The sequence below is a fragment of the Dipodomys merriami genome, unplaced genomic scaffold (genome assembly GCF_024711535.1).
Source record: "Dipodomys merriami isolate MVZ:Mamm:240054 unplaced genomic scaffold, mDipMer1.0.p SCAF_411, whole genome shotgun sequence".
Taxonomy (NCBI): domain Eukaryota; kingdom Metazoa; phylum Chordata; class Mammalia; order Rodentia; family Heteromyidae; genus Dipodomys; species Dipodomys merriami.
In genome coordinates, this window is record NW_027205727.1 from 329689 (window position 1) to 353010 (window position 23322).

The window sequence follows — 23322 nt, forward strand, 5'->3', positions numbered from 1 at the left end:
ATGGTACATGTGTAGGTAAAAGAATGTATAGAAAACATTGTATGTAATTTCTCTTGTGAAAAGAAAACTTATAGTACCATATTCAAAATTCATAAGGAATGCAAATTCAATATACAAACACATAGGTGTTTTAAAAACAAAGTTTGTGAATCCTGCATATGGATCAATTAATTTTGTATTTGTCTCGCAAATATGGGGGTCTGAGTTCAAAGAATTATTTCTATAAAAATTTTAAAGGAAAATAGAAAGGTTATACATAGGTTATAAATTTCATTGAATTCCATTGAAAAGTAACTATATTCTGCTATATGCTACTACTATGATAATATTGTAAAGATTAATGTTCGTAGTAAAAATGCATCCAGCAAGTTAATTTCCTTTGTGTTCCTAACAAAGAATCCCACAGGGTAGAAAGTTCATTTTCTTGCAGTTCTACAGTATAGCAATTGTCCTGCACATTTTACTTCTGCTGAAGCTCTATGCTTCAGCCTGAGAATAGCCTTTGTTCTTTACATGAAATGTCTGCTTATTTCTGTATGAAGAATATTAATAAGACTGTTTTTAAAAAATCTTGCAGTTCTTGCATATTTTGAGTTGCACAAATTCAATGGAACATAGAAACAAACCTTTGAAAAAGTAGGGCACCTGTATTAAGCATGCAGTCTTATTTTTATCCTATGAACAATGGAGTATAACAACTATTTACATCAGATTTAATTTGTAATTGGTATCAGAGGTAATTCACAGTGTACAGGAGAATGCCTGCAGCTTATATGAGAGGTGATTTACAGTGAAGTATTAAGCATGCAGTCTTATTTTTATCCTATGAACAATGGAGTATAACAACTATTTACATCAGATTTAATTTGTAATTGGTATCAGAGGTAATTCACAGTGTACAGGAGAATGTCTGCAGCTTATATGAGAGGTGATTTACAGTGAAGTTGAGGTGTGTGCAGGTTACATAGAAGCAAAATAAGAAATAAATATCAGATGAGACAAACAGATATTAAATAGCAAGATATCCATCAAAATAAGACCATATTTATATTGTAAAATATAGTAAATATATAAGGCACTGTCTGACATGAACAGAAGAAAAAAAATTAATGAGCAATCCAAAGTCATGGACTAGAGAGAAATAAAAATTAAAAAAAATATACAAAGATACCATGAGCAAAAGTTAATGATGAAAAATACAAATAGTGATAATATGTAGGAAATAAGCATCAGCCCAAAATATATGACCACAGATATAGATCATTGATAATGACAGACAGATTATACATTATGATAGTAAAAATGTATGCTGAAAAGCAAAGGTACAAAGACGTGTTTAAAAGACCATGCAGTTTTAATATTTTAATCTACCATTACTATTGTAGAACTAATACTCCTCTTACTAACTGATATAACAACCAGACAAAAAATCAGCACGAACACACACATAGATGCCATTATCTTAAACTTAAAAAAAAATACTATGGTGTTGCATTTATCAAGACACATATTCCAAGATTAATAGTAAATTGGAAGACAAATGGTGTAGAAAACAATATGAAAAATTAAAGTTATGTTATAAATACATGAAAATTAAAAGATATATTTACAGTATTCTATGAGTGAAATAAACACAGGGAAATTACAATGGATCTCAAAGAAATGTATTCCGTCATTGTGATTTATAGAATATTAAATATAGCCTCTTTCTTACTTCACCTTTGAAATAAAAACACATAGTTTTGGGCTGGGAATATAGCTAAGTGTTAGAGTACTTGCCTGCCATGCATGAAGCTCTAGGTTCCATTCCTCAGCACTACATAAATAGAAAAATTAGGAAATGGCACTGTGGCTCAGGTGGTAGAGTTGTAGACTTGAGCAAATCAAGATCAGGAATGGTGCCCAGGACAGGCTCCAAATTCAAGCCCCAGGTTTGGCAAAAAAAAAGTTTAAATAGATATGGTGTATTCACATGGATCTCTTCTGGAGAGTGGGGGAAAGCCAGAGAACTAGAAGGAAATGGGGTAAAAAGCGCATCTGTGGAGGTCATTAGGCACTGATGAAAGTAAGCTGTACAAATCATGAGTCAAGATGGCAGGGAAACATTGGGAGAGAGTGAGGGTATGGAAGACACAGCATGAAAGGAAATGTATTCAATACCTGGCCCAAGAAATGGTAGTCTCTCTATACATCACCACGATAACAATAGATCAATTAAATTTGAAACAATTTCTTCATGGAGTTGTGTGAGCATAAAGTTAGTGAAGAAAATGTAGCACAGTTAGAAAAACAGCTACAATTATTAGAAATAAAGTACATCACTTAATTGAAACATGAAATACTGGAGCTTAGGTTGAATATTAATTTTAAATATGCTGTTAACAATCATCTAACTTTATTGTAGTATCCAATTAATTATTAATGATAAATATTCAAGTAAGTAAAAACAAAACAAGTGCTTCTGGTTCAAGATGCTTATCCTACCCTAGCTATTAAGGAGGCTGGAAGCCAGAAAACTGGGTAGACAACTCAAATTAAGCAGCTAATCAACATATTGGAGGAGGTGTGGCTCAAGAGATAGTGCCAAAAAAGAAATTAAAGCACAACTTAGGAACTGGAAAAACCTACCATGCTCCCGGAATGGGAAGATCAACATTGTGAAAATGACAATACTTCCAAAGGCTATCTACAAATTCAATGCGATACTTATCAATAGTCCGAGTTCTTCAATGAAATATTAAAAACAAGCCAGAAATGTATATGGAACAATAAAAGACCCCAGATAGCAAAAATGATCCATACCAGAAAGAACAATGCTGGTAGAATATCACTACCAAATTTCAAACTGTACTACAAAGCCATAGTAATCAAAACAGATTGGTAATTGCACAAGAACAAACTTGAGGACCAATGGAATAGGACTGAAGTCCCAAAAATGTACACACAGACCTATATCCACCTAACCTTTGAGAAGGGAGCTCAAAAATAGAATGGAGGAAAGACAACTTCGTCAGTAAATGGTGGTGGCAAAGTTGGTTCATTACCTGTAGAAAACTAAAGCTAGATCTGTATATATAACCCTGCACCAGAATCAATTCCAAAACGATCAAAAACCTCACATTCAAAGCAAACACCCTAAAAAACATTACAGAAAAGAATAGGAGAAACTCTAGTGGTACTTGGCACCAGCCAAAATTTTCTTAATAGAGACCCAGAAACACAACCAATCAAAGAAAGGTTGGACAAATGGGATTGCATGAAACCGCAGAGCTTCTGCATGGCAAAGGACATTGCTAACAAGATCAATACAAAACCCACAGATTGGCAGAAGATCTTCACTAGGCATAAAATGAACATGGGTCTCATATCTAAAATATACTTAGAACTCAAGAAATTAAATCCCCAACAACAAATCCTCAGAGAAACAACTGCCCAATAAATAAGTGGGCTAAAGACTTAACAAGAATCTAATCTGAAGAGGAAATAAGAATGGCCAAAAGACATATTTAAAAAAGGCTCAACTTATAAATATGTTAGAAACAATTACAAGAAAGAAAATACATTTGAATCCTTAATGGGGTTCATTTTTGCCTAAAATCAACTTATCTGACCGTTTCTGCTTGTTTCAGACATATACAAGTTATTGCAAATAAGGGAAACCATGGGACCTGCAATTACAAGAAAGAAAATACATTTGAATCCTTAATGGGGTTCATTTTTGCCTAAACTCAACTTATCTGACCATTTCTGCTTGTTTCAGACATATACAAGTTATTGCAAATAAGGGAAACCATGGGACCTATGTTTCTTTGGGCCTTTCTTACTTCTCTTAGTATAATTTTTTCCAAGACTTTCCATTTCCTAACAAATGGAGCAATTTCATTCTAAAAAAAACACAAAAATCAAAAAAAGTCTCAACTTCTCTAGCCAAAAAGAAATGCGGATTAAGACAACCTTGAAATTCCACCTCACCCCAGATAGAATGGCTATAATCAAGAACACGAATAACAACAGATGCTGGAGGGGATGCAAACAGAAAAGGGAACCCTACTGCATTGTTGGTGGGAGTGTAAGCTTGTTCAATCACTTTGGAAAGTAGTATGGAGGTTCCTCAAAAGACTCCACATAGTGCTCCCCTTTGACCCAGCAATCACACTTTAGGGTATTTACCCAAAGATCACAAACAAGGGTATACTAAAGCTACCAGCACACCTATGTTTATTGCAGCTTTATTTACCATAGCTAAGATATGGAACCAACCTTGATGCCCCTCAGTAGATGAGTGAATCAAGAAAATATGATATATATATCCATATATACATAATATGTATTTATACATATATGTGTATAGACATACACACACACACACACACACACACACACACACACACACACAATGCTTTTCTAGGCCTCCATCAGAAACAATGGCATCACCCCATTTATTAGGAAATGTTAAGACTTGGAGAAATTTGTAATAAGTGAAGTAAGCCAGGCCCAAAGAAACATAGGTCCCATGATCTCCCTTATTTGAAATAACTAGTACATGTCTAGGACAAGCAGAAATGGTCAAAAGCTATGTACATATGACCATATCAGATGATATGAAGTGAAATGAGCCCTAAGACAGGAACTCAAGTGATTTTTCTCTTTCTTGCTATTGTTTTTAATGTACTATGTGACTTTGTGTTCCTTTGGTATGTTCTTCCCCCACGGTATAACCCCTGTTTTCAGTGTTATGTTTTTGTGGTGCCTTGCATCTTGTATATACAATTTTCTAATTTGGGGATAGGACGGAAAAAAACAAAATGCTTAAATAGGGATACAGGCTGACTCATTGTAACAATGAGATGTACAAGACACTAGGTTGGGGGCGGGGAAGGTGGATCAGTGGTAGAGCGCTTGCCTTGCATGCATGAGGCCCAGGGTTCGATTCCTCAGCACCACATAAGCAAAAAGAAAAAAAGCCGGAAGTGGCGCTGTGGCTCAAGTGGGAAGAGCTGAGGGACAACGCCCAGGTCCAGAATTCAGGCCCCACAACTGGACCCCAAAACAAAAAAAAGACCCTAGGTTGAAAACGAACTTTACCATTTGAGTGAGGGAGGGTGGGAGGGGTTGCAGAGTTTAGGAGGAAAGAAATGGTAAAGGAAAAACAAAGGAGCAGGTAACAATGCTCCATAGGAAATATAATCATGTAACTGTAACCCCTCTGTTAACTATTTTACAATGCAAAAAGATTTTTTTTAAAAGACCAAGTAGTGCCAACAGTGAAGGAGGAAGCGGAAAGGATGTGAAGCCTGTGAGTTCCTGTTCCAACACTAGCACAAGAAAGACAGTGGAGAATGAGGTAGGTGTATCCCATTAGTGTTGAATTTAGACACCAAGCATGCAACACAACAAACGTTCATCTCAGACATAAAGAGAAAAGGGGTAAGAGAAATTTCAATTCAAAGAACTATGTCAGCAAAGGAAAATTGATCAGTAAAACAAACAAGTTCCCAGATACAGCATTTGAAAAATGGTGAGAGACAGATGGAGAGAAGGGGGACTGAAAAAGATGAAGACACAGGGAAGAAAATATATAAAAAGTGAGAGAAAGAGAGAAATGATGAAAGCTTATGAGTAGGAAACAGAATGAAGAGAGTAAATAGAGAAAAAAAATCTTGTGACGACACGTTAGGAAAAATACAAAGGGCTTTCTAGGAAGACCACACACTATATCATCAAATATTATCAAGTTTTATGTAGTCAAAGACCAGTAAGCAGTCCAAGAAGTATGTATGGAGAGTAATTTAATTACATGTATCTTACTAAGTAATCTCTCACATTTGAAGGTGTGTGTGTGTGTGACCACACTATTTCAGAAACTCCAGTAAAACCTGTTTAACATAATTCAACATTAATCATAAGGAGGTGATCTCTGACAAGTTGTCAGCAAATGTCCACTTTACATGACAAGTGACTCCCTCAATGGCATTGAATCACCAAACAAGTGTGACTACTTTATCTCACATCAGAAAACTCCAAGCAAGTCTGCCCTCAACTAAGACATTCTATAATCTACTCATTCTAAAAACCATCTTACTCTTGTTTAGGAACATGTTCTTGAATCTGAATATTTTTTTTCTGTTTTAAATCTTGGATAGACTTAGCTTCCTAAAATGGAATGTGAAAAATGAGAAATAAAAAACAACTCACCAGAGATCCTCTCATTCTTTCTTTCTGTTGCCAATGCAGAGAAGATTCTGGACGCATGGCTTAGAGAAAAGGCAATTGACATAGTCAGGAAAGAATCTGTGTGATTATGCCTCAGATTTTCCTGCTCAAAACATTATACATGGAGTGAAAAAGCACAAAGCCTTCTTATGGGAGAAGAATCTTTGATGTCTCAAGTAGAGTATTGAATGCTCCACTGAGGATGACTCCACAGTCCATTAGCTGGTAGACAAACAGTATTCTAGGTTAATATACATAGAGGATTCATAAAAACTAAGGTTCCTAAAAATGATTGAATAATTAAAACAAAAATCCACACCTTCAATACCACTAATTATTAATGAAATACATTTATGGTTGTATGAATTATTTTTCTATTCATTAAAATGGATCCTAGGACGCCATCGAGCTTTTGCACTGTATCTTATTCATTTATACATTTAAACTCCATGGAGAGAATATAGGTTATAACTCAATACTTTTCCCCAAAATTATACAAGAAAATATATACAATACATATTACTTGTATTATAATATTTCAGTAATGGTTTTCAAATGGCACATTTCCCTGCATCCAAATACTTGGAGAACCCTTGAGCAATAACTTGAAATTTGTCATTTAGCCTACTTTACTTAATCAGTAAAGATTATGTAAATACAGTTTTGAGAAGTCCCTAATGCTCACTTTCCTAAACAATCATATGAGAGATAAAGGGCTTAATAAAGATGTAACATGAAATATTAAGCATAGGAGTGACAGAACATCACAGCTAAAGAACCAGAAGATTAAAATCTTATGTTGCACAAATAATACTAACACAAAATTCTAAGCTGAGGACACCCCAAAATGCAGACTTATAAAAATAAAAAATAAATATCTATATGCTTTTTCTTATATTTAGTGCTTGGCTTTTACACAGGAAATGCTACTGTCCAGAGTTTTTATTTTTTTTTACACAACTACGTGGATTAGAAACTCTTAATATAAAATAACATAAATTTTACAGTGATATGTATGAAATATGAATACCTACTCTGTAAACTTCAGTTAGGTCGTTTGTGCTAAGGAACAATATGAATCACTTAAAAGCAACATTTGCACATTCATTTTGGATTGTTCCACATGACAAGAATGGTTTCTTACTTTTAAAAAGTAACAAAGAAACTTCTGTAGGCTAATTATCCATATTCAAATACTCAAAACCACAATTGTTATAGATTTCAGGGTGTGATATTTTCTTCTTGTTTTGGGATTTAGACTATCATCCTTTAAATTTCAAGTTTCTATTTCATATTATTTTATTACAAACATAATCTATATTTAAGAGTTTATTTTGTAACTGGGCTCTGGTGGCTCATAGTTGTAATCTTAGCTACTCAGAAGTCTGAGATCTGAGCACCACAGATTGAAGCCAGCTGGGGCAGGAAAGTCTAAGAGACACTAATCTCCAATAAACTACTAAAATACCTAGAAGTTGAGATATGGCTTAAGTGGTAGAACATTAGGCTGGAACAAAACAAGCTCAGGGTCAATGTCCAGTGCTTGAGCCCAAGAACCAGGTCTAGCACACAAAAAAGAGCATTTTATTGTATTGTATTTAAATTCTATTGAACAGTTGTTTTGGAATACATATTTAGGCAGTCTCTCATTTTAAATGATGTAAAATAGGCTCAATAATCTAGTGGAGAAATTGTAAATTGTCAAGAACAGATAAAGTGGAAAACCTCCATGTTAGTAACATTTTAAGCTAGGAAAATGCATAGGAACTGCAAAGGATAAAAAGGGATCAACGTGTTTCACTAACATATTTTAAATGAATGTTCAAGCTTCATTGACTTCAATTCCGATGAAGATTTTCTTAAGTGAAATAATACTTCTTTGAGCAGGTTGAGACAAAATGGAGAACACTACCTAAAACTTCTAAAAACCATACCACTTTGAGTAAGACACAGTACTTTAATTTCCTTCTGTAACACTCCATGACAAACACTTTCTTAACTGCAGGTAAAAACCAATGTTATAAGGCTACTATCAGTATATCCACAGGTGAGACATTTGAGAGATCCTGTACAAGAATTGATACTGTGAAGAGGCTGAATAAATGAGTAAGAACAGAGATAGATACTTTCAGTTGTGACAATAATTCCTAATCCACAAACCACAGCCCCATGTCCTTTCTGAGAACTAGGCTCTGACTGATTCCTCAGGCAAGTTCATTTCGCCTCCTACTAGTTACTGTTAACCTTCCAACAGCACCTAGTGATTGGGAGTGTTAGAGGAAAGAGTACCACCTGAGTCTTGTGCTCTAGTGAGTAGAACCAATCTTTGCTTAAGGCAAGGAAGCTGAAAACATTTTGCCCTTCCTTTACCTTTCTGCCTCTGCTCTGTAGGTCTTGTCAGAGTTGACAAGGTATCCTCCTTCAAACATTGCTAGGCTTCATTGCTTAACAGAAAGTAAAAAAAAAAAAAAAAAAAACAGGACCATCACACACTACTGTAATATCTCATGTAGACCTGTTCCTAGTAAAAAGTTCTTGTACAAACACGTGTGAACTAAAGCCAGGAGTACTAAGAAAGCTAACAAGGAAGGAGAAGAGCAGAGACACCTGTAGGAGAAACAACACAGGAACCCAAAAAACAACTGCAATATAAATGGAGTCAAATCAGGCACACACCTCACAATTTTGCTACAATTGTTACCATGCTAATCTTACACCTGGGCTAAGATAGTAAGGTCACAGGTGTTAACAGCAGAATTTCACCATCATGGAAATATAAATGCACACTTTCTCCTATTCTGGAGAACCACCCAACTTGCTGTCAGAATGCTGCAAGCCAGTTTCTGGCACCTGGAGACACAAGGGCTGTGGCAGCACAAACTCTGGAGCCCTGAACAAATCATCAGCCTCATGCTGGAGGAACATGTGGAGGATCAATTTTGCCTTGTGTTTTGCATCCAGCTCACAGTTCCTACCTGTTATTAGTTCTGCAGCCTGAGATCCCTTCAAGTTACACCTCCCAAGCTCCACTGAAGAGAAAACTTCCAGCAGCAAGGCAACGGGAAAGAAATCGGAATTTGAAGGCTGGAACCACCCACAGTGGGTGGGGAGGCACATGCGCAGAAGATTCTTTGCCCTGCTTTTAAAAAAAGAATAAAAAACCTGCACTTTCAAAGTATCTGTGCTGCAACATAGACTACAATTCCCACAATGCATCGTGCCACTCTGAGAGGAAGTAGGTTTCCACCAGTGCTAGGCCCTTTATCTTAGGACTGCAGGGATGCTTAAGGAGGTTTTCACCTGCTTCGCATGAACATAGGTGAGTTTTTTTTTTTTTTAATGAGAATCACTGTGTGTCTTCTGAAACATTGTTAGACTATCTGAGAAATGGACAAGTATTGGAAGCATGAAATAAGTTAGCTTTTTAATTCTTAGATCTACTAATGTAATTGAGCTTATGAGACTTGTTTCTGTTCGTGTGTAACAGATAAGTTCTGTTGAATGTAAATGATATCTGATTTCTTTACATTTTGGAATAGCTCCCTGTTCAATATAAAAAGGTATTCGCAGGCACTAAACTGAATCTTGGATCATTTTTCATGCTTTAATGTATACACTGCAATAAATTAGCAGAATTCCTTGCACCAATTAAATTTTTTTAAAAAATCTAACAATTTCCCAGAAATGTCCAAATTCCATTTTTGGAATCTTAAGTAGCTTTTGGCTGTTTCCAAATTTTTCCTTTCCTTTAAGGTTCTTTACTTTTCATTTCTTTTCTTTGATATTCATTGTTGCTCTTGTGGCTTGAACTCATGGTGTTCCCATTATCTTTTCTTTAACAATTTGTTCAGCTAAATAGTGAAAAGCATCCTGTGGGTGGGAGGAGTGGTCTTAGAACAGGCACCTCACCACAATTACTGTTCAAACTAATGGTGGTTTGGGGAGATCGGGGGGAATGTGGGTGAGGTGCAAGTGTGAAGTGAAGGATAGGTCTCAGTGAAGGTTGATGGCTTGGCCCAAACCAGTGTGTTTTTGTCTTTCCATTTGCATGCCCTATTCCAGTGTGAATTCCTCCCTCTTCTATGAGCCTAAAAGTTCCTCTCAGTCACTCTAAGCTACCTCATATTGTCTTCCCAGGTGTTACCCATTAGACTTTGGAATAAATCTTTGTTATCCCAGGTCCTAAGTGTGGGAAGAGTCAGGGCCACTTCTAGAAACCAGGCTTGTGTCCTGACCTCTGGCATTTGCCACAGTCAGGAATAGTCAGGCATCATTTGGGACAACACAGTTCCTTTACTGATAATGCAGCATCACCAGAGAATTCCTAACTTCTTAGCTCCCTAGGAGCTCTTCTCAAAATAACTGTGTAGGCCTAATGTTTCCAGGCCCAGTGATACAACTATAGTGCAGCAACTTCTAAGCCTGAGTAGGGAGGATCATTCAAGCTCAGGAGTAACATAGAAAGATTGATTTTCAACGAAACACAAGTGTAGCAGTTCTTTACCAGATACCATCAGGGAGGGACATACACAGCAAAAAAGAAATCATCGTACAAATATGTTAGAAACAATAGCAATAAAGAAATATTTGAGATTCATATCTGATAAACCGATTAGAAAACAGGAAGTGGTACTATGGCTCGAGTGGTAGAGCACTAGCTTTGAGCTGAAGAGCTGAGAGACAGTGCCCAGGCCCAGAGTTCAAGCTTCACAACCGATAAACCTATCAGTTTGGGTCTGGCCCTTAATTTCTTGGTGTTCTATTATGAGATTCTGGACTCCCCAGAGAAAGCTTGCTTTCTTGCAAAGACAGATTTTGATGAAGTCATTGCTGAACTTGATACATTAAGTGAAGAGGGGTTCAAAGACTGCACGCTAATAAAGTAGTTACTGAGAGAAAAGTTGACATTGTAGATATGATTACCAAGGAGATGAAGTGAAAGCAGGAGAAGGAGGGGAAAATTAAATGGCCTTCCAACTTTTGTCTGCCTCATTCTAAAATTTATACAGCAGACTAATTGCCATCCATGCTGTCCCACAAATAGTTTGTTTATGATTTATGATGGGTTTATGTTGCTTCTATTTGAATCTCTATATTTCTCAGGGTTTTTTGTTGTTGTTTTTTAATATTAGGGGAATAGATATTGCCTGTTAACATTTAGTGATTTATCTGTTTTCATCTTCAATTGGCCAATATGAAGATGTAGAATTTTTTTTTTTTTGGGTCCAGTCATGGGGCCTGAACTCTGGGCCTGGGCACTGTCCCTCAGCTCTTCAGCTCAAGGCTAGTGCCCTACCACTTGAGCCACAGCGCCACTTCTGGCTTTTTTCTTTTTTGCTTATGTGGTGCTGAAGAATCGAACCCAGGGCCCCAGGCATGCAAGGCAAGCGCTCTACCACTGAGCCACCTTCCCAGCCCGAAGATGTAGAATTTTTACAAGTTGTAAATGTTTGGCATGTACTTTGGTACATGGGGACTTCACAAGGGCCAGTGTGTGTTAAAACTTCTTCCATGTCGAAGTGAAGAAATCTTCCTACATATTGGTTTGTACTGGTGGGGAATGAAAGGGAAAATTGGTTCCAGGCACAGGTGTAGTTATTCTGGATATTCGAAAATTTTGGAGCACTTGCAGGGCTGTGGTACAGATATTCCATGGCTGTTACATTCTGGAATCATCTATTTCTGTGGAAGAGTCTATTTCAGTGTGCACACCTTAGACTACAGTACCAGAAATATTATTTGAGACAAAGTTGTGTCCCAATTAACTCTGGATAAGGGCAGAAATGTTTCACATTCCATTATTTGTAATGTTACCTGCTGCTTGCTCTCATATTTTTGCTACACATTTTATTTGTATTTAACTGTTTTAGACAACCTACAAACAAAAATGTAAAAGTAAAGATGCAGTGAAAACGAACTGTTTGGTAATCATTATTACCTTTTTCTCTACAACTTTTCATGTAAATTATTCTTTTGGTTTTGATATGCCTCAAAAGAAATTGTACATTATTATAACTTTGTTCCTTACTCCCTTTGGGCAACTACTGGGCTTTTACCAAGTTTAAAGTGCAAAATTTATCACAATAACAAAAATACTAATCTATCTACCAACTACCTCCTACAAACCCAAGTTTTTCCTTGGGGAGGGGAACATTGATTTGAAAAATAATGTTCCAGTTAAAATTTTGATATATAGCATTTTCTAAGTTAGGAAGCCACAACGTTTTTGACCCACCATGACAATGGTTAGTATTAACTGAAAATTCTGTGCATCTAAGTCAGTTTTGGTTTTTGAGAATTTTTTGATTCAGCTTGCCTTCGATTTTGGTAATTTTATTTGCCAGGCACACAGGATTACCGTTTTTTTTTTTTTTTTTTTTTTAGCCTTCTGTCTTGTCACTAACCATTCCTCCTTGGTGGCCATGTACTACGGAAAAGGTCACATGACTTTTCTGGTCTACTCACTGTCTAAGATCCCTTGCTTTCCTTGCTTACATCCCACAAACTATTAACCATCCTCTACTGCAGCACATCTCACCTTACTTAATGAGATTGTGTATCTCCTACAAACTCTATCTAGAATGCTCTGCCATTGTTTGTCTTTAAATCTTCTCTAAGTAATGATGGGTCTGAGTTATATCAAATCTCACCCTACAGAATATTTCCTCAGAAAGTTACAGAAGACACCAAATAAAAGTGCCATTTTAAAAGACAAGTGGGGCTGAGAAGGTGGCTCAGTGATAGAGTGCTTGCCTTGCATGCACGAGGCCCTAGTTTCTATTCCTCAGCACCACGTACACAGAAAAAGTCAGAAATGGTGCTGTGTTCAAGTGGTAGAGTGCTCGCCTCAAGCTGAAGAGCTGAGGGACAGCTCCCAGGCCCAGAGTTCAGGCCCCACGACCGAGAAAAAAAAAAGATATATTTTTTCTTTCAGAATGTAAGATCCTCCAGGCAGGGACAATATTTTCTGTATGTTCTATTGTGTTCAGTACACTGTAAATGCTCAATAAATATTGATGATTGGAGGCAAAAAATATCTGCTTTCTTCATTGGAAATATCAACTATACCAATTACTATTCTTGTGTTTGATAATAGTTCTAAAATAAAAACTGCCATTCTTTCAAAGACAAACATATAGACACATATATGTATATAAGTACACATATAATGCTTTGGAGTAATCAGTAAGATTGTATTTCATTAATATGAAATATTAAATTAGTGTTACATATAAATCAATACAAACCCATCCAGTCATTGAATCCGTCCAGACTCCTTCATAAACCTGTAAACTTATCATATCTTTTGCACAAGCATTAGTCCTCCTGAGTAAGCTCAGGTCAGGAGAAGCCACAACAGGACACAAGATCCATATCAGGGCCTTAAAAATAGGCACACAAAAGAGGTGTGATCAGTTTTGAAAGAAGAGATATCAGTAAGATTATTAAATTATTTGGGATTGAAAGCCAAAGAAATGAAGATCTCTACAAAGAAGGGGACTAAAAAGAAAAGGAAATATCTCTGAGGTCCATTCAGTCCAGTGTTCATGTACAAGTCTTCCAGGGGTGATGGGCCACAGTGTGATGCCCAGTAGCCCACGTGCTTAACTGCTCAAGGCAGGATGAGATGATGTCTAGGGGCTTGCATACAGGATGGCTGAAGGTCACAGTAATAGGAGACAGAACCTTTATAAGAGGGGCCCTTTGTGTGTAATCCTAGTTACTTTGGAGGCTGAGATCTGAGGATCAGGGTTCAAAGCCAGCCCAGGCAAAAAGAAAAATCTATAACTTTTTTTTTACTAGTCTTATGGCTTGAACTGAGCATCTGGGAGCTATCCATGAGCTCTTTTGCTCAAAGGTAGCACTCTTTTGCCACAGCACCACTTCTAGATTTTTCTGTAAATAATTGGAGATAGGAAACTAACAGATTCTCCTGCCCAGGCTGGCTTTGAATTGACATCCTCAGATATCAGCCTCCTGAGTAGCTAGGATTAAAGGCCTGAGCAATTGACACCTAGCTCATACGAAACTCTTATCTCCAAGTAATCAGCAAAAAGCCAGAAGTGGAGGTGTGGTTCAATTGGTAGAGTGCTAGCCTTGAGCATAAATATTAAGGGATAGCACCCTGGCTTGAGATCAAGCCCCAGGATCAACAGAAGGAATAGAAAAGAAATAATCTGAAAATCACAAGCCCGGAAGATGCAGGATATGGAGCAGAAGGAGTCTATTGTGTTTATGTAGCAGACAGACAAAGTGAGACCCAATGAGGCCAGAGGTCTGTGAAGCAGGTAAGACACTTGCCGGAGTGTCTCCTAGGATGGCAACATGCAGCATTTTGCATTTGTACCAGCAGGTGGCACTAAAACAACAAGGCTAAGCAGGCCTAGTTGGTTGGCTCTAAGTAATGAGCAGGTGATTTTGTATATTTGCTGGGTGTTGGGGGTGGAATGGGGTGAATTGAGGCCCTTCACGATTGTCTTCCTTCATTCTTCCATTATCTTGTTCATCATTCCATTTTACAGATGAGGAAAGCTCTGAGCTGATTTTTTAAATTAGTTATCTGCCTGATTTTTGCTAGCATTGGGGCTTTAACTCAGAGTCTGTCACTCTTACTTGGCTTTTCTTTTCAGGGCTGGCACTCTATCCACTGGAGCCATATGTTCACTTCTGGGATTTTGCTGGTTCATGGGAGAAAAGAATCTCTCAAATATATCTGCTGGGGCTGGCTTTGAACTGAGATCTTCAGATCTCTGCCTCCCAAATAGCTAGAATTACAGTCGTAAGCCATCAGTGAGTTGTTTTAGAGATGATTTTTTAAAATAATATTTTTTCTTTTATTGTGAAAATACTGTACAGAGGGGTTACAATTACATGGGCAAGATAATGAGTACATTTCTTATAAAATAATATTTCTATGTTCATCCAATGTGTGTGTGTGTGTGTGTGTACACCCTCATGCATGCATACACACACACACACACACACACACACACACACACACATACACACACACACACAGAAGAAGGGACCTTGTCCAAGCCCAGTCAAAGGGCAGAACAATGTTCACACCAACCATTTATTGTCCAGTGGTCTTAGATTTTGGGTGAGGGGAAGGGAGTGTTCTGTTACTCCCTGCCTTTTGGGCTAGGCCTATTCCTTCCTGGTGACTACTTTGTTTCTCATCACAGACTCCCAAAACTCTCCTAGGGAGTTCAGGGCTGCCACCCCGAAGATCTCATGTCTTTCTGTCCAGCTGTAGGCTTTCTCATTATGGGAAGAACATGGGCTCCTTGGGCAGAGATCATAACTTAGTCACCTTTAGTGCCTTAACCTGAAACCTGCCACATCCCTAGATGGAGGCTGGACACACAGACTTCATTCCTTCATTCTGCAAGCCATTCCTTTGCCACACTGCACATGGCAGCATGCGTGATCTGGGAAGGGTCTCAGATCAGCTTCTCTGGACAAAAGCAGAGAAATAGTAACAAACAGATATGGAAAAATAACACAGAAAGAAGGACTCTGGAGGCGGAGAACTAAGGATCTTGGTTCAAAGACAACTTGGGTAGGAAAAGTCCCTAGACTTACCTTCAAAGAACCAGCAAATATTCCAAAGTGGGGCTGTGGTTCAAGTGGCAGAATTCCAGCCTTGATCAAAAAAGCTAAGGGACAGTGACTAGGTTCTGAATTGAAGCCTCATTACCAGCAATAGATAGATAGATAGATAGATAGATAGATAGGTAGATAGATAGATAGATAGATAGATAGATAGATAGATAGATAGATAGATAAACAGGTTTTCTGCGTACTGGTATTTCACACCTGTAATCTTAGCTACTCAGGAGACTAGGAGTGAGGCAAGAATCATGGTGTGCAGCCAGACAAGGCAGGAAAGTCCATAAGACACTTATCTCCAATTAGATATCAAAAAGCTGAAAGCAGAGGTGTGCCTCAAGAGATACAGAGATAACCTTGAGTAGTAAAGCTGAGGGACAATGTGCAGGTCCTATGTTCAATTCCCAGGATGAACATGCACACATGCACCTGTGCATACATATACACACAAGCACACACACACATACACACACACACACACAAACACACACACACACACACACACAGAGGAAGATACGGTAGTATGACCATGGGCTGTGGGGTATAGAGGGGGTGGCTGACTGGGAGCCGTGTTTTGGGTGTGGTGCTGGGGACAGAACTGGAGGAAGGGTCTCCTACAGGCCTAGGAATGGGGACTTCAGTAACAGGAAGAGCCAGCATCCAAATCTAAGGGACAACAGCAAACGGGGAGGAGACAGAACTCTCTACACAGTTCTAGATTGTTCTGCAAGGTCCTAGTGTGGTAGGCAGGTGAATGAATGTTCTCTTCATGGCCTTCATCACTCTGGCTGTTAGTGGACCCCCTGGGTGTGTATGCATACATACAGGTCCTGGGGCTTGAATTCAGAGCCTGGACATTGACCTTGAGCTGTTTATGCTCAAGGCTCGCATGCTACCTTTTGAGGAACATCTGTACTTCCAGCTTTTTAGTAATTAAAGGGAAATGAGTGTCTCCTAGCTCATGCCTGTAATCCTAGCTACTTAGGGAGCTAAGATATGAGGGTCATGGTTCAAAGCTAGCCCAAACAGGAAATTCCATGAGACTCTTATCTATAATTAACCACCTGAAAACTAGAAGTGTTGCTATGGCTCCAAGTGGTAGAGTGCTAGCCTTGAGCAAAAGAGTTCAGGAACACCTAGGTCCTGAGTTCAAGCCTCGGTACTGACTCACTCCTATCCCCTGTAATAACTCAAAAAAAGAAGTCTCACAAACTTTCATGCTCAGGTTGGCTTTGAACCATGATCTTCAGATTTCAGCCTCCTGAGTAACTAAGATTAGAGGTGTGAACCACCAGCATCTACCTCACTTGACTTTTCACTCAAGACAGCCCTTTACCTCTTGAGACACAGCTCCACTTCCAGTTTTTGTTTTTTGTTTTTATGTTTTTTTTTTTTTTGAGTAACTGGACATAAGAGTCTGTTGGATTTTTCTTCCCAGGTTGACTTTAAACCATCATTCTCTGATCTCAGCCTCCTGAGTAGTGAGAATAACAGGTGTGAGCAATGAGCACCTGGCTACAGCTCTCTTCTTGGCCCTTTTTCAGTTCCACCAACCTCCCTAGCTTCCTGCCCTGGCTTTTCACTCCCTTGCTATCATTGGAGGTGATTGTCACTCCCTCCTATTTTGACTGAGTCACTCAGTCTCTGGTCCCAGGAATCTACTGCAATGCTATTATGATGACTAGGGCAAACATAAGGGAATAAGCCAGGGACAGACAGTATGGAATCTGAGCCTGCTGGCTCTTACATCTGCCAGTGTGTGAGTGATCTTGTGGCTTCTGATAAATGCCACTGCCCTCTTGGAGACCTCCAAGGAGTTAGTTGAATGCCCACTCACTGAAGGCATGCCAAGTCCTGGAGTACAGGGCACTAAGGCTCTTCCTGTTCTCCACTGCCACCAGTGGGACTGTGAGAAGTCATGTCCCTCTTCTGAGCCTTCATTTCCTCCATAGTTCACAGACATTGTCCTTAAACTCTTGCATTCCAATCCCTTCTCCTTTCTCCTGGATCTTTGCCAGAAGTCTCATACTTATGATTTTTGGGCTTTGCTTTTGGCTAAGCTGATCTGTCTGTTCCCAGCCTGGAAATCACACCATTATAATCATCCTTACTTGGTAGAGAAGAGAATGGGGACTAAAGGTTGGTGATGATGAGATGGGAAAATGGAGACCCAGTCTTTCCACCCCCCTTTTTTATTTTTATTGTGAAAATACTGTACAGATGGGTTACAATTACATGGGTAAGATAATGAGTACATTTCTTATCAAGCATTTTAGCCTCCTCCTTTGTTTTCCCTTCCCATCCTCCCCCCAGCACCCAATCCTCGCCCCCTCCCCCGCCTGCACCAAAGTTGTAATGTTCATTTTCAACATAACGACTTGTACATTTCACTGGAAACCCAGTCTTTGAATGAGGAGTTTGTTAAAGAATATTAAAAACAACCCAGGCAACGGTGGTTCCTGCCTGCCATTCAAGCAACTTAAGAGGCTAAGATCTAAAGACCATGGTTTGAAGTCAGCCTGGGCAAAAAAGCCTGTGAGAGTCTTACCGACAATTAACCAGTTTTAAAAAGTCAGAAGTGGAAGTGTGGCTTAAGTGGTAAACACCAGACTTGAGCAGAAAAGCTAAGCAAGAGAGCAAGCCCTACTATCATAGCACTTGTGCACGCACGCACACGTCATGCACACACACACAATCAATAAAATGTGTTTTTAAATAAACCAGCACTTCTAGACTGGTGAATCTATTCTTCTTTCAAAACCCTTGGCTTTGGCTTTGGCTTCATCAGTATGAGGTCCCAGAATGAATAGCACCAACATTGAAGCTCCCTAAAAAAGCCAAATAAGGACACCTAGTAGGAAAAGTTTTGTATCCCACCAGGAAGGTTGAAGACACAGACGATGAATAAGCAGTTTGTTAAAATACATACATAAATAAAAAGGGACCTAGATATTGGTGGCTCATGCTCGTAATCCTAGCTACTTGTGGGGCAGAGATCTGAGGATCACTATTCAAAGCAAGTCTGGACAGGAATGTCTATGAGTTTGCTTGCTTGCTTTCCTTTTTATTTTTTGCCAGTCTTGGGCCTTAAATTCTAGGCCTGGGCACTGTCCCTAAACTTTTGCTCAAGGATTGCACTCAATCACTTGAGCCACAGTGCCACATCTGGCTCTTTCTGTGATTAACTGGAGATAAGAATCTCCCGAACTTTCCTGCCTTTACTGGCTTTAAACTCAGATTCTCAGATCTCTGCCTCCTGAGTAGCTAGGATTACAGGTGGGAGCCACCAGCATAGGCTGACTGTGAAACTCTTATCTCCAGTTAACCTCCAAGAAAACTGAATGGGGGGCTGTGGTTCAAGGGGTTGAGTGCTAGCATTAAGCAATAAAACTTCAAGGACAGGACCCAGACCTTGAGTTCAAGGCACAGGACCACACAAAAAATAATAAAGAGGGAAGTAGCAAGGGGTAGTGGGAGGAGAGACTTACCATTCATCAAATACAATAGTCTAGAAGCTTACAAGGTGCTGACACAAGTCACAACCAATCATCTATTTGAGGAAGCACAGTGACAACCAAGTAAACAAACAAATATGTGAAGCAACCATAGCAAGATCAACAGTGCAGGTGAGAGGGCTTTAAAGGGGTCATTATGAGTCAAGTGCTGGTGGCTCACACCTGTTATCCCAACTACTCAGGAGCCCTCCATGAGACTTTTATCTTCAATAAACTACTCAAAAAAGCTGTGGCTCAAGTAGTAGAGCACTAGCCTTAAACTCCAGGACAGGGCCCAGGCCCTGAGTCAAGCCCCAGTCCTCAGACTTCAGCTTCCTGAGTAGATAGGATTACATATGTGAGCCACCACAGCAAGGCAACCTTTTATTATATATTATCTCATTTAATGTCCATGACTGCCCCAATAGGAGGGCTCAGTCTAAAAGTATCAGTTCTCATTTACTTTCAGTCAATGATCAGGTCTGTTTTTCCACTGAAAGTAATCTTGTCTCTGGGAGGAGGATAAAAATCCCAAAAGCCCTTTCCTTTGTTTGGTGCATCCTATATTACAAAAGTGATGAAAGGGGCTGGGAAGGTGGCTCAGTGGTAGAGTGCTTGCCTTGCTTGCATAAGGCCCTGGGTTCGATTCCTCAGCACCACATAAGCAAAAAGAAAAAGCTGGAAGTGGCGCTGTAGCTCAAGTGGTAGAGCGCTAGCCTTGAGCTGAAGAGCTGAGGGACAGCGCCCAGGCCCCACAACCAGACCCCCCCCCCCCAAAAAAAAAAGTGATAAAAAGGCATGAGATTAAAGCTGGGTTCTTAAAGTATTGTGGGAAGCCTGGCCTGATTTGCAACTTTTATTAAAAAATGACTCCGGGAAGATAAAAACAAAACACACCTCAACTCCAATTTCCTTCAGAGTCCTCTAGGAAGCTAGTTGAAGAGAGGTGAAGGGGAGAGAGACTAAATAATTTCCTTCCTTTTATGACTTTGACTGCTATGCTCAAGCAGTAATTACTGAATACAATAGCTACAATGTACCTAGCTGGGGAAGGTCGTCAGTTTACTTTCCCAAGGTGGAGAAGTATATGAGCTAAAATTTCAGGTCTCAGCTTTACTTAGGCTGCTTGGCTCAGGGAAGAGGGGGACCTTTTCTGCAAATTCTTCTGTCCAGAGAGAGCTCTAGTTTATTCTCAATAAACAGTAGCAGGTGCTGCTAGAGATAAGGATGGTATAGAATAGATTGTGACCTAGGTGCTGACATCCTCCAGAGGGAAGCCCAAACTGAGACCTGCTCTGTAGAGAAATCAAAGAACTAGTGAAGAATGAATATTTTAGGTCAGCAGGCAAGGGAAGGGGTTGCTGAGGTAGAATTTCTGCTCCTGTTCCTGAGAAAATGGAGAAAATTACACAAAGGTTTATTTTTACGTGTGTGTGTGTGTGTGTGTGTGTGTGTGTGTGTGTGTATGCATGCCAGGGGGCTTGAACTCCAGGTCTCATGCCCTTGCTTAGCTTTTCCTGCAAGGCAGATCCTCTACCACTTGAGCCAAACCTCCACTTTGAGGTTTTTGCTAGTTTATTGGAGATAGGAGTCTGTCAGCTTTGTCTGCCCAGTCTGGCTTTTAACAAGTATCCTCAGATCTCAGCCTCCTGAGTAGCTAGGGTTATAAGCAGAAGCCTTCAAGTATCCAGGTCCACACAAAGGTTTAGAGAAGTTTCTAGAGGAGACCAGAGTAAATTTGCAAAGGCCCTACCTGATTTGTTAACTTCTTGGGTATTTATTTAATTAGGAAAACAGCAAGATCAGCCTAACTAGGAGAAAAGCAAAAGGTGTAAATCGGTCATATCATATGGGCCTCGCAGGCTGTAAGGATTCTTGTGGATTGTTAATGTGAAGGAAAAGTACTGGTGAGTCCCTACAGTACACCTGGGGTTCTAGCCGCTCCTCTGGCTACTCTGTTACAGCAGTGTGCCCAATACAAAAGAAGTATAATATTAGTCATCGCATCATTCACAGTAGTGGAAAGGTAGGAGCAACCCAAATGTCCATGGATGAATAAACAAAATGTGATCTATGCATCCAATGAAATACTATTCAGTCTTAAAAAGGAATGGCATTTGGACCCATGCTACATGAATGAATCTTTAAAATATTGTAAGTGAAATAAACCAGATATAAAAAATGACAATTTATGTTTCCACATCCATAAATAATAGTAAAAATAAATAAATAAAAGTCAAATTTGCTGGGTACCCATGGCTCACATTTATAATACTAGCTTCTCAGTGGGCTGAGAACTGAGGATGGAGGCTTGAAGCCAGGCTAGGCAGAAAAATCTCTGGGGCACTTAACCCAATTATACCAAAAAGTCAGAAGTAGAGGTGGGACTCAACAGTAGAATATCAGCCTTGCGCAAAAAAAATTCAACTTCGAGTGGAGAATGAGTCGGTCAGTGCGGGTGAGAAAGAGCAAGCTATCTGGGTGCAACAGCACTGTGGCAGAGTGAGCACACAAAGGCAGCCCTAGGCTGACAAGGAAGGGCAGAAAAGACAGGAGAGGTTTGATTACTTTTATTGGCCAGCCCTGTGGGTTGACCCCAGGGCCTGGGTCCTGTTCCTGACCCTCATTGTGCTTAAGGCTAGTGCTCTACCACTTGAGCCACAGCCCTGCCCTGCTTTTGGCTTTTTCTGAATCTTTATTGGAAATAACACTTTCATGGACTTCCTGCCAGGCTGGATTCAGAGATTGATCCTCAGATCGGGGTCTCCCGAGTAGCTAGGCATACAGGCATGAGCTACTACTTCCCCCCATTTCATTAACTCTTGTGTGTCATCCCCAGGAATGTGCACTGGAGCCAAGGTGACCCAAGCCTTCAGGGGAGCCCCAGACCCCGGGGACTGAGCAAAGGCGGGGCTCCGCCACTATCTGCAAAGCCCAAAGACCTCGACTCCAGTGACCACAGAAGCATAGGAGGCAGGGATCAGATCCTGGAGTGCACTCCAACTGCACCAAAATGCACCATGAGCACCAATGCCCAATGAGCAGGCAGCAGTGGAAAGTGCTATAGAGTCGGAGTGGGACAGCGCCATTGCTGTCTTGGGTTTGGTTAGTTGTTGCCGCTGCCAGCAGGTGGACATGCGGATGGACTAAGGAGGTCAGGTCTGACTGTCCATATTGGCCACATGGTGATTGTAGAGTCTGGCATCTAGTCTTCACGCTGGGGGAGGAAAACCAGCCTCCCAGATGAGAGGCATGCCCAGATCCCTGGAGGCAGGGGTGGGCACTTGGCTGATAGGTTATTGAACCTGTCAATCCAATGCCTGGGACTGGGAATTTCCTGTGGCTCTGCCCCCTGAGCCCATCTATTTAGGCCAGATGATGGGCGTGTCCGGATCCCTGGGGTGAGCACTTGGCTGATAGGTTATTGAACCTGTCAGTCCAGTGCCTGGGACTGGGCATTTCCGGTGGATCTGCCCGTGCTCTGATCTTTTTAGGCCCGGATCAGCTTAAGTCTTGCCACGTGTGTCTCCCTAGTCCAGTGCTGGGTCCTGTCTCATCTTTGGTCATCATGCCATCATAATTCAGATCTCCATGGAAGCTGAATTGCCATGTTGGTATTGGTTTTATTTCTTTCCTCTTTAGCATGTTTGCTAGCTGTGTTATGTGTATTTGGGGGGCTGTGGGCCTTTGTAACAACGGGCGGCCTGCAGCCTGTTAACTGTGTAATAAAGACTCCAGTATTTCATATTCCAGAATGTGGCTTCAGGGATAGCTCACAAAACAGCTAGTGCGGTGCAGGGCTGCAGAGCTCTGAAGGGGCTTTTTCAGGCGGTGGTACTGGTGGCCCTGGTCTTCCTGCCCAATGTGGGGCTGTGGGCTTTGTACCAGGAGAGGCAGCTTGGTGGCACCCGTGAGGGTTCAGAAAAAGTGCTGGTTCTAGCGGCTGGGCAGGTGAGTGCCTCGGTCCAGTGCAGCATGGAATAATGCTTTCCCTCTTCTC

At 40.1% G+C, this 23322-nt stretch overlaps 1 protein-coding gene across 1 annotated transcript in view; it reads right to left on the bottom strand.

Moving 5' to 3' along the window:
* Positions 1-23322, bottom strand: part of LOC138807120 (zinc finger protein 850-like) — a 125144-nt gene that overhangs the window by 7477 nt on the left and 94345 nt on the right. Inside the window, 1 exon segment of the mRNA XM_069992686.1 lies at positions 8286-8296. Within this exon segment, the coding sequence (XP_069848787.1) occupies positions 8286-8296 (11 nt within the window).